Below are 13,238 nucleotides of genomic sequence, written 5' to 3' on the forward strand. Positions count from 1 at the left end.
TACGTGAACGTTTAGCATTTTCGCTTTGCAATATGAAGGTCTTATGTTCGAATCTGGTAACTGACTCTCCTGACTTAGGCTTCTCTACAAACACAAAGAATCACAGTCGAAGTATGGAAGAATCTGCGGGAGACTGGAGTATAAAAAAGTAAATAAGTATTTTTTTTAAAAAAACTATTGGAATGCTTCGATATAGAGCAAACATTTTATATCTAGACACTATTATATATTAAGATCCTCTTTTCTTACCCAGTGACTCAATAAGTAATTCCCATTTTGTAATAAAATAGCTTTTTTTATTATTATTCCTGCTTTTCTTTAACAGTAGTACATTTATCTAGCCCTCATTTGGAATTGTTCTAATACGGATTTGTTTTAATACGGTTTCATTTGTATTTTTCTTATTATTTTAAAATGCAATTTTTCACCAGTTTCATTATGGTATCCTTTTGTTCCACTTTCCCCCCTAATGATTATTTTAATAGTTTAACATTTTGTTTATTAGTCTTTCCTGTATTTGACAATAAGAATAAAATAATCTTTAAATTTTTATATATTTTCTGAAACTAGAACCTAATTGCATTTACCTTTTCACCCCCGCTTCGCGAGGCTCCTAGTTATCCCGACCCTCAGGTTCAGAAATATGAGAGTTCCCATATTTGAACACGCATAAACTAACTATTGGAACTATGCGCAATGTTCCTGTAAAAGTTTTCCTAAGTTTAATGCAAAACTTTCTCCAGCTCCTTTATTGTTGCTTTTTTTCACTGGCCCGAAGCAAGCAGTAGCACAGGTAGTGATTTCTATTAGCATCAAGCAGATAAGCGATAGCACAGGTAGTGACTTCTATTAGCATCGAGCAGATAAGCGATAGCACAGGTAGTGACTTCTATTAGCATCAAGCAGATAAACGATCGCACAGGTAGTGACTTCTATTAGCATCAACCGGATAAGCGATAGCACAGGTAGTGACTTCTATTAGCATCAAGCAAATAAGCGATAGCACAGGCACTGGAACGTTTGCCTTTTATAATTAGGATTATAGCTAAGGATAGGACGAGTTAAACTTAAAAAAAAAAAAAAAAAAAAAAGCACTGAAACAGTGAACTGCAGACTTTTAAGGAGTAGGACAGGAAAAAACGTTTATTACTGTTTCCTGACTTGACTCATCGTAACAGCAGACGAAAAAGCTATACAATTAGAAAATAATAGGGGAAAACCACAAGGAGGATACGTTACAGAAAGAAAAAAAACAAACATACACTTGATTTACAGACACGATAAAAGAATACAATTATTAATCAAAAGGAATTTCTAGAAGCTTGAAGATTTAAAAAAAGTAAATAAATGTGGTGCCATTTGCTAAAGGGAGAGGGGAAGGCGGAGGTTATAGGAAGGCTATTAACTCCGGAGAAGGACACACCTTCCCGGAAGTATGTAGGTCTATGTCTAAAAGGAATATGTCTGCACATACTGAGATTTCAGAGTACACCATCTGAAATGCCCTTTCTTCGCATGGGAAAAATACGTTTTTGGAATTATTATTTGTGAAATATTTGAAACTCTTTCCACCATTACCCGTATGTTGATTTACCTCAATCTCCTAATTAAGCAGGAAAAGGAATCAATTCTATGTATTCTACAGTACAAAATAGAAATAATTTTTAAAAGTTCTTTTCGTTTCTTTGAAAAAAACTGCAGAGTTCTATTCGACTAAATCTGGGCTTAAATGCCATTGGTAAGGGTACCAATCAGCTTACGTTAGAGACCCCGCAAATTATAGATTCGACACTTATCTCAATCATTTTGCAAATTTTATTTTTTTATCCTTCACACCCCCATGACGATTGCAGGTAAACTTGGATTTAAATGGCAGACAAAGTGTCACTATGTATCTCACCGACTCGAAAACTATGAATTCAACACCATGGTCGTTTTAAATTTTTTTTTTTTTTTTTTTTACTTGTTACGCCTTCTTCTAGGGGTGCTAGGGTTGTCTTACCCCCACAGTGTTAGACCCTATTTTCTGATTGTAAGTCGCATGTGTATCAACTTTGGTTAAAATCGCTCCAAATGTTCGAGTTATGCTGAAACATACATACGTTATTGTACTGTATTTTCTGATTGAAAATCTAACAAATTTTCATATTTTTAACATTAGGTTATCACGGCAGAACAAAACACATTCCACTAAGGTTTTTCAACACACACACACACACACACACACACATATATATATATATATATATATATATATATATATATATATATATATATATATATATATATATATATATATATATATATATATATCCCTACGAAAATCATGCGTGTCTTGAAAGGGTGTGAGATGGAGTGTTTGAACCTCTCCGCTGTTGAAATTCTGCATATAGGCCTATAGTACATCATTGTACGCGAGGGCAAGATGTCACTCGCAAATTCGAACCTCGCTCAGGGCATGGAGGTTATGTATCTATTGCCCTTTCTTCATTCCATTTCGCGTTCTTTCGTTTATCCTAAAGAGTAGAATAGAGGGAGATCAAGAATAGAATAAATGAAACTAATTACTAACAATAGAATAGTATAATTCGGTCGGTAGTCTACGCTTTTCCGTTATTTCAGGGTCAGAATATTTTCCTTTTTGTGTTGTTTAAATTACACACACGGAACTGTGTAACAAATAGCTTACGTGAAAAATATATGATATGTACTATTATATAGGGAAAGTTCTGCACAATCAGATTAAGTAGCGTGTAAAATTGACTTAACTTATACATTTGAAATTACATAATTTGTTATAGAAATAATCGAAGCAAATGTGTATATTGATTTGTTAAACAGTGTTCGTTTGTTTGTAAGATTTCCACTTTATTTCAAATGTATTCGTGAACAAATTGATCTATACAGATTAATCGATTAATAAAATATAGGACAGTACAAGATGATGTAAAAAGAAGCATATATAACAATAGAAAGAGTCATTTTCCTGAAGGTAGTAGCGAGTATCGACGCTCGAGTCCTCTGTCGACGCCCCTTTGTAAAGTATTTGTTTACATACTAGTCCAATATGAGAAACCAGTCTCTGATATAAAAACGAGATTCTTCGCGTGGTAAATCATTGACTCTACTATTAGACGTTGGGTTGAGCTGCTTCACTTTTTCCCTTAACCAAACACGCATTTATACAAAAGCATAAAAAAAAAAAACATAACCTGGTAGCACGCGGATAAAGAAACCCCTCCCTCCTCTTGTCTATCTATCTGTGTGTGCGAGTGTATAGATTCTTCCGCCATGATTCCAGAACAAGTCTCTCTCTCTCTTTTTTTATTATTTGAAAAGGAGCAAAACAAATCTGAACGCTTTCTCTACCCCTAACGTAACGATAAAATACCCTTCTCGCGTCCCGTGTTCGTTGCTTGAGCATTATGCATCGTTTTTGTTGCCAAACACGCCTGTAATGTATCTATTCGTGGATGCCCTTTGTTCCGCTGGCTTGTGATTGGCAGCCCTGACGTTGATTGACACCGTTGCCATGGAGACTTCTGAAGGGATTTACGAGCAGCCAATCAGGGTCGAGTGTACTAACAAATAGCTTGCGTGATAATGTTGATTAGAGGGGCAGTGACACTGGGTGTCTTGATAAAACTTGACACGTATCCGCATATGAGACTCCTCCCCTGCGTTTAGTAGTGGAGTTCCGAGGGAAAAGTGTGCCGTGCGATGCGGCCGACACAGTGTGTTGGTGAGAGGCTTTTCAAACGTAGTCTGTTGTATACAGCTGGCTGGCTAGCTGAAGGTATCTTCGGCAAGGCTCGGCGCGGTTCGTAGCGGCCCGGCCAGTGAAGACACTGCGAGAAACAGGAGGCTATTTTCTTCTATTTGTTTACGTATTTATTTATTACTATTATTATTATTTTCTTTCTCGAAAGAAAACATGTGCAGTGAAAACTTGTGTTTGTGTGTGTGTGACTGCTTCTGAAAAAAAAAAAAAAATCTCGAACCAAGAAGACACATTGTTTTGGTTTTCGGAATTTTAAATTTTAAAAAAATTGAGGTCTAAAAAAAAAGTGTTTATTAAAAAGGTACCAAAACTGGCCTATGTGGAGGAAAGGGTAGGTCCTGTGGGTTCCCGGTGGCCCAGCATGGCTCTTGGCTTGGGCGGACTGGGTGGGCTAGGTGCAATGGGAGCCCTAGGGACCATGGGCTCCTTAGGGTCCACGGCAACACCGCCAATTATACCAAGTCCAATGTTTGCATTGCCGACATTGAATTTTACTGTTTCTCAAGTGGCAGCCGTATGTGAGACTTTGGAAGAAAGCGGAGATATAGAGCGATTAGCAAGGTTTTTGTGGTCTTTACCCGTAGCGCATCCAAATATTGGTGAACTGAATAAGAACGAAGCGGTCCTTCGAGCGAGGGCCATTGTCGCCTTCCACAGTGGGAACTTTCGGGAGCTCTACCACATTCTAGAGCACCATAAATTCACGAAAGAATCGCACGCTAAGCTTCAAGCAATGTGGTTAGAGGCACATTACCAAGAAGCGGAGAAGTTGCGAGGAAGACCTCTTGGACCTGTAGACAAATATCGTGTTCGCAAGAAGTTTCCGTTACCAAGAACCATATGGGACGGTGAACAGAAGACACATTGCTTCAAGGAGCGGACGAGAAGTCTACTGCGAGAATGGTATCTACAGGATCCGTACCCAAACCCCACCAAGAAAAAGGAGCTCGCTCAAGCTACCGGACTTACACCGACGCAAGTAGGAAACTGGTTTAAAAATCGACGCCAAAGGGATCGGGCTGCAGCCGCTAAAAACAGGTAAGAACAACTTTGTATCTTTTTTATATTAATAACACGCTCTCAACTGAAAAAAAAAAATGTTATTGGTGTGTGTTGAATTTCTTCGTTACATTCGCAAAACTTTTTAAGCGTAGAAATGTTATTTTGAATTAAGTTTTGGCGGTGGGAAACTAAGTTCTTCTAACTGTCGATTGAAAGAAAAATTACATTAATATTCAGGTGTTGATCTATTTGTATATTTTCAAGATACTAAGTTTGCCAATAATTTACTATGTCGAAAGTAAATTCCGCAAGTATTTTTATGAAAGTAACTAGGCCTACGTATTTTTACAACACACTTTGATTTAAGGACTACGTTATTTTAAAGAAATAAACATTCGTATGAATATATTTAAATGTCTAAAATATCACTGTTATAACTTACTGTGTGTGTACACAATGTGGGTCTAAGAGCTATTTAAAAAAAAAAGAAGCTTAACAAAGTTTTTTTTGGGAGACGTGGGGAGAGGGGAAACTTTTTGCAACAATTCAGAGAAAAGGATACGGTTAACATTAGACAAAGTTGATCGAATAAATTGCAATACCAGGCCAGATCAATGTTTATAATTTGTTTTACGTATTATAGTGTATCCCGCGTCATAAGACCATTTATTTTCGTCCAAGTCAGTTGTTGCTCCTATAAGCGGAATTTTATGAAGAGCGACTAATTGTATTAGCCAACTACAATATATTTCATTTCGGTTCACAGGATCATTTTCAGACTATAAATTTTTGTTTTTACAATTTAGCTGGTTCTATTAAGTGAACCTGGCCTACTGCATGTAACTTGCTCTATAGAAGATTATACTCAAAAATAAAATAAATAAAAAAAATGTAGTCACATAACTTATTCGACAAGGGTTCAAATGAATTGCTAGGGATAAAAATCTACTGAGATCTTTTATCATTCTGTCCATCTAAATGTTACAGTCGATCTTGTAATTGCTATACAAATTTCTGTTAGAGAATACATCATACATTTGTGGAAAATCGTTTTCAAAAAGACGTAATAAATTAATGCAATAAATGTACGAAAAAATATTCAAATTGTGAGATTGAATCTTTCTTCAGATTTTTGATTCTTTTGAGGTGTTGCTAACGTTGTTTTTTTTTTTTTTTTTTAATAGCTAAATTGTCATTCAACTTAGTGTATTAAAACGGACATCTGTATTGCGAATTTAACATTTTTAACGATCTTCGAAGATCAAAAAAAGTTGTGTAATTTCTTAAATAATGGATACATTCAATGTTACGTGGCAGTGTTTTATATTTAGTTTGGGAATAGAAAAATATCTAATTCTACATTATAATTAATAGTTCATAATATTACGGTTTTATTGTTTAATAATTTTATTAAACATGACAGTGCTTTCAAAGTAGAAAAAAACCCTGTATAGGAATGTACTTTTTAAAAATTTCTACTATCTCCATTTAGCTTGCTTTTTATTCAAACATTATATTTGAATCTCAAATAACCTGTATTATATTATTTATTAATAATGTTCTCAATTACTGTCAGTAATTGATTACCTATGAAATTTGTGAGTGTGTAGACTAAATTTCTTCCTAGTTAAGTGTATTCCTTGACTTCAAATTTTACATCATATGATACTAGGGAAAGGTTTCAATAAAAATTAGATTAAAAAAATAAAGGAGAAACTGAAAATAGGAATCTGAACGAATACAAAAGACGGTGATCAATGTAGTTCGTAAAAGAGAAATTTATAATGTTGATGAATGACGTAATAACTGAATAGTAAATATCAGAACTAGATAAATATTGCTGCAGTTCATTAGTTAGAACAAAAGATGATCATTACAAACTTACACTGTTCATGTATCTTTTTAAGTTCAATTGCTTATTTTATAAATATTTCAGCAATAAACGGTCAAATAAATGCGATATTCTATTAATTACTGTATCCTTCATACTGCACTTTCTCAAAAATTAACTCAGGTTTAAAATTTTTAAAGTATGTTTTATAAATTTGAAAAATGTTTTCATGTCACTAAAACTTTTTTTCCACTCATGAATCAAAATTTCAAAAACTCTCATTTTGTTTAGAAGGGGAATTTCCTTAATGTAAGTAAAAAAATTGATTCTCAGATAGTAATACTTCTATTTATCTCGAATACTATCAGATACGACTACAGAAAATGTAAGATTTTTTTTTATTTTTTTATTTTTTTTTTAAGCAACGTATAGGATTGAAATTGTTGAAGTTGACCATTTTTACTTAATCTCGTCGTATACAGATGTGGAACCATACATATAAGAAAAGCAATACGTAGTACATATTGTATCATTTCTTATTAAAACTGACAACTCACGTAAGTTGGCTATTTTTTGTGTAACCAAGGGTGGCAAAAGTAGATACTTAAAAAAAAAAAAAAAAAAAAAAAAAATAGAAAAGGTAGTTAATTAAATTTTTGACCAAAAGAAAAATGCTTGAGAAATCCATTTCTGAGCAATACACCGTGGAAATTTTTGTATAAAGTAAAAGACAAATTCTGACCAAAGCATATACAATTTAGTGAATAATATCGTTACAGTTTCGGCAAAGTATTTTTGCCTTCATGAGACACATTATGAAATACAATTTCTAAGACTGCAGCTTATATATCTCAGAAAATGAGAGGAGGTCATACCTAGGAACACTATTCTAGAATAAGTGATGTTCATGTGGAATTTTTTTTCCTTCAAAATGTAATTTTGACATAACAAAAACCGTCTCTTACATTAAAAAACCGTCTCGAATTTAAAGAGAAAAATAGCTTAAAATTTTCAATATACGGCATTAGTTCATTTAAGAGAGTCTGTTATTTCTGAGGATCCATGTTTTACTGAATTGACCATACATTACTTAAAGAAGAAAAGAAATGCCGAAAATAGACTGTTGGTTATTTCTCTTCGTATAATTTCACAGCGTAATTTTCATATTTTTTTTCTTTCCAAAACCCTTGCAAAAAACAATTACAGCGTATTATTTTAATTTAGTATTTATAAAATGCTATTCTTGAGCAATACGCCCCAATAGTTAAGAACTGGCAAACATGTAATTCGTGTGAGATGACATTTATATTATTATTATTATTATTATTATTATTATTATTATTATTATTATTATTATTATTATTATTATTATTATTATTATTATTATTATTAGAGCTCGGTTCGTTTACATTCTCAAAATATATTTAGTTCCAAACGTTTCAAACACTCATTTGGTTCCTTTTTCCAATCAAAAACCGGGAAACAACCTAGTGTGTGAGCCACACAAGGAAAAATTTGAGAAGCTACTTTGACTTAAGTACTTCTTTACTTCTTAGACTTTTTACTGAGTAGGACTTTGAGAAGTTACAAACCAAAATGAATGCTCAAAATGTGTTATAAAATGAACGTAGCTATTTTGGAGGACGTAAGTTCGTTGCTTCACTCTTTCTATGTAAGAGTAAAATATTTTGGATCTGCATTAAATTAGCCTACGTTGTAATAATTTTAATACTGTTTTTTTAAAAAATTTCTTCGTTTTTTTTTTTTTTTTTTTTTTGCAAAGAACGAAAAAATCAATCTTGTAGATAGATTCACATTGACTATAAGATTAGACTTAGAAATGTTTAGATATTATGATATTTTCGAGATAAGTATTTCAGATACAATTGCTAACAGGTATTTTTGTCCCCAAATGACTCTAACTATTCAATGAGATACAAGGCTTTTAAAATAAAATATATTTACAGAAAGTATTAAGTATTAAGATTAATAAGTTAAGATTAATAACTTTTCCTAAGATTTAATTCTGTACATCCGTTCTAATTCTTATTTTAACTTACACAGTAACAGAATTAGATCCTAAACTTTTAATACAGAGTTGCTGTTACGGTAACAAGTACGCGATTTTGTTTTCACTAGCCCGTGATTTATTATTTCGGTGTAATAATTTGTAATTAAATTTACCTTTCCAAGGAGTTATTTTCATAGGAAAGGAATATATATATATATAGGGCTATATATTCAGGGCCGGATTCATGATTTCTTGACGGGAAGTATACCAATAACTGCCACTACATTTTAATTAAAATTGAATTTTTAAATGTTTTTAGGCATCTGTGGTGTGAATAAGAAATATTGTTTTGTTTGGTGAATCCTTTCCCTTTAACCTTCAGAAAATCGACTTAAAACTATTGCTTTTGCAAAGCCCCACTTTCTTTTAAGCCGCAAGCGGACGTGTTGCTATTTTCACTGCTAGCTTCTCATTTTAGATAGTGTATACTTACAACGAAGGGGTGCATGTGCTCCGGTGCACATCCCTAAATCCGGCCCTGTAGATATTAATATAAAAATTATGATTTATTCAGATTTTTAAGACCTTGCAAGATTTTTTTAAATATAATGCGCTGGGGATGCTACAGCATAGCCTATGATCATACCACTAATCAACAAAGGGAATTGGAACATTAGTTTTCATGTCCATCTAGTACGGGTATACAATATAGGCTATAAAAACCGCATCTGTGATAGAGGGAGAAACCTTCGGAAGGAAGTTGGCTCAAAAAAGAAAGAAAAAAAAGTATCTATATCCAGTAAGGTAGAGCGACAATCTTAAAATAGGATTCATAATAGGACAAATGTTATTAACTTCTCTCTGAGGCATAATTCCATGTGGATATCAAAAGTGTTGATACCGTTTCTCATAGGTGTTAACAAAAAGTTGATCTATTTATGAGAATTTAACTTCGTAGTTCCTTTTCAGTATGGCTAGAGTACAAGAAGAAATATACAACTCAGAGTGAGATTCAAATCAAGAGTTACTACCAGGAATTGAATCCAGAACCGTGTGTATAAAGCATGATAACATTTTAAGGAAAACATTAATGGAATTACTAAGACAAAGCATTGCTATATTCTAACCTTCTCCGTATTGTTAACTCGAGTACGACCCTGAGGCATATTGTTAACTTAAGTATTTACTTGAAACATTTTGGACGACACAGTACAAGGTAATGTTTGCGGTCTTTGCAAAGTTAATTTTACTTTTTGTTCCGACTATAAAATTTTCGATAAAAAATTGCATTTGTTTGAAATGAAAAATGCATAGAATTGTGTTTTGTTCTACTGGGATTGTTATATCTTAGGTACTGAAGCTAAATAGAGAAAAATGCATTATTTGGTTCAGACTCACCCTCTTCCCCGTTAGTTGTAATAAAACGAATGCGTTGTCCGGAACACTAGATCTATTTCACGCCTCTCAGATTTCGATTGCAGAAGTCGAAGTAGGATATACTTCGGCTCTCACAATCGGAAATAGAACGACTTCATTGTTTTAAAAAACATTCTGCTAGAGATGATCGTTAATCGAATCATGTTTTTCTTCTTCTTCTTCTTCTTCTTCTTCTTCTTCTTATTATTATTATTATTATTATTATTATTATTATTATTATTATTATTATTATTATTATTATTATTATTATTATTTACTGAACTCATACTCTTGACGAAATGCAGCGCAACTGTTTGAGACGTTAACCACCACCGTACAAATTGAAAATAATAATAATAATAATTTGAGTGTAGAACATGGTTGATTTAAACGAATAAATATACAATACTATTCAATCCAATTTTTATTTAAAATGATAAAAAAAAAGATTGCAATATTTTATGTGTGTATACAATATTTACAATTATGTTCACACACATAACTTTGCCTCGTTTCAAGTTACGGATTAGTGTGTTGTGGGATAATGTTTTATATGGAGTATTCTATCTTGTTTTCAATTCACAATCTTTCGATTGGTTTTGACGCAGCTTTCCACTTTTAGCTATCTTGATCCAGACTTCTAATTTCCTTATACTTTTTCTTAACCATATTTTGTGTTATTTGACCCGTATATTTCAATTACGGCCTTCCTGTAGGTGTTTTTACCCCCTTCTGCTATTCACTTCATAGCTAATAACGTGATTCTTCCGTGTTTCTTAATGTCAAAATTATATAACCTCGCCTTTACGAAATATTCGTAGAACAAAGATCTTATTCTTCTTTTATTATTAGTGTGTACAGACACTAATCAAAAATAAGCATACATATGTATAGTATTTGTCCACGCGACAAGAAGAGACAACGTTTTTTTTTTTTTTTTTTTTTTGTTTATGTGATGCGAAACGAGAAAAAGATCTTCCAATAGAAAAATATGAACTTTTCGAGAAGAGAAAACACTTCGATGTTATCTTTTCGAGACAAGACTATCCCAAATATCATCTTATCTGGCAATACTACATATGCACTTGACAGTTCTTCCTTCATTTCGCCAGTAATATCTAGAATCAGTCAACCAGCATTTTGAGTCTGTTTTCTTTCATAGAGAGAACGTAACGTTCAGTAGAGTTCGGAAAACTCTATTCGAATTTGTCCATTCGTTTGTAAAGTATTGACGAAGAGCACGTAGCCCCATATAGATGTATCATTTTTTTCCCCCTGGTGATCGTAGAAGCTATTGTTATACCAAAACAATAGCATTAAGTACAGAAGAACTTGAGTGAAATAGATTAATTAATATCTTATACAACTTGTAAACACCATAACTTACGGCAAAAATTGTTGGGTATTACAAAATTACAGTAGAGTTCCGATAATCCTGTCTAATACTGAAAAAGGTCAGACTGAATAACGAGAAAACATAAATTCTACAGTTCTTCCTTCCTTTCCCATGCGATGCCATTAAAAAACAGAGGATTTATACAAGGACCCTGCTGTTATTCATATTTTCTGATCTCTTAGGCCAGGGTACTGTACTGTACGCCTATGGTTAAAAAAAGTACTGCAGAAAAAGAAAGTGTCCAAGAATTAATAAAAAAAAAAACAGTTTACACGTTTTAAGATAATTTTTTTAATAATGCCAAACTTAATTGCAGGAAACATAAAATGATGTACAGTGTACAGTACAAATGCAATTTCAAAATAAGCAAAACAATTACGTAAAACGTAGACTCAATTCTTAAAAAGAAAAAGAAATATAAATAAATAAACTTATTTTATTATGCGCTGATGAATGTGGGGAAAATGTGGGCTTACGAAGAAAGAAAAAAGTAAAAATTTGATAGTTTTAAGTGTTTGAAAAAGTCAGTGATAGATGGCTGCTTCACCTTGACAAAGTTGTACTTTTATGAAGGCGTTAAAATGCAAGTAGATTGTTCAAAAAATTTATTCCTACTTTTATTTTTATTTATTTATTTGGAATTAGGCCTGATAATACGGAGTCCACTGTATTTATTATGCATGATTCGTTAGAAACTGAATTTTCGTGTCCAGGCTCAACGAGTCTTGATAGGAAAAATGAACAGAAAAGCAGGGCGAAACGGTTATGGTATGGTGCTTTCGTATTTGTGATAGGAAGTTAGGAAACAGTTTATTGAAAACATTTAAAAGGTATATTTCAACCTCCCCCCCCTTTAGGATCCGTGTTTAAATCGAAATGAAGTGACAAAAGCCCAGGGCGACACAAGTGTTTTGTTAAAAAAAAAATATATTTCAAACTGTGCCGCTGTTATTCTACGCGAAAAAAATTAAATCCCTTCTCCAGTCCTTACGATGCCAATTTAAATCAAATTGTAATACAAATATATAGCTTCACCCAAGTCACAACTATTTTCAAAAATTCATTTCAAACGGTGCAGCCCATTCCTTACTTTTGTAATGTTACGAACACCAAATGGGAAATTAAAATATTATTTAAATACACTACCACCTCCCTTTAGAACAGGAATTTTTAGAAACAGTGGCACACATGTAAAATTATTATTAATAAGAAGACACCTATACCCAAATTTCATCAGTCTAACTTGAGGGATGTCGTGAGATGCTCTATATGTTGCATAAATTTTGAACCCCCTCTTCCTCCTCTTACGCATTTTAATGAAAGTGACGATTAAAAAAAAAACCAGCGCAAAGTAGGTGTTAACTAAGTTCAAAAATTTATTTCAAATGCAAACTGGTCTGGACTTCTACAGCTGAAAAATACATTCAGTTTTATGTGTAAGATGTTTGATTTGTTATTTACTTCGAATAGTGATGTATATGTATTTGGAGATCATCTGAATTAGCACCTACCTCCGTATCACGTGAAGTTAAAATAAATAGAATTTGTAATGTCTTGCGCACATCTAATTTTATTAAGGCAAAATATGTGTAAAAGAAGTAAAGTTATATTAATAGCTATATTTTTTAAGGCTGAACCTAAAACGTTATTCTTGGAGTTATAGTCAACTATTTAACGTTACTTTCCCTGGAAATTTATTAATATAAATGTTTAAGACTATCAAGCGCCACACATTAACCATATAACTATTGTACACTTACATTATTTCCACGATTTCTTCTGACGAATAATAATGTTTATA

The 13,238-nt window shown here is 32.8% G+C and overlaps 1 protein-coding gene across 1 annotated transcript in view; it reads left to right on the top strand.

Annotated features, from left to right (window-relative positions):
- Positions 1-3,603: 3,603 nt before the first annotated feature.
- Positions 3,604-13,238, top strand: part of LOC145685789 (homeobox protein SIX6-like) — a 246,564-nt gene continuing 236,929 nt past the window's right edge. Inside the window, exon 1 of the mRNA XM_081758319.1 lies at positions 3,604-4,819. Within this exon, the coding sequence (XP_081614445.1) occupies positions 4,143-4,819 (677 nt within the window). The 5' untranslated portion in view covers positions 3,604-4,142. The remainder of the gene's footprint in view (positions 4,820-13,238) is intronic.

The sequence above is a fragment of the Thermobia domestica genome, chromosome 5, assembly GCF_964235325.1.
Source record: "Thermobia domestica chromosome 5, izTheDome1.hap1.1, whole genome shotgun sequence".
NCBI lineage: Eukaryota > Metazoa > Arthropoda > Insecta > Zygentoma > Lepismatidae > Thermobia > Thermobia domestica.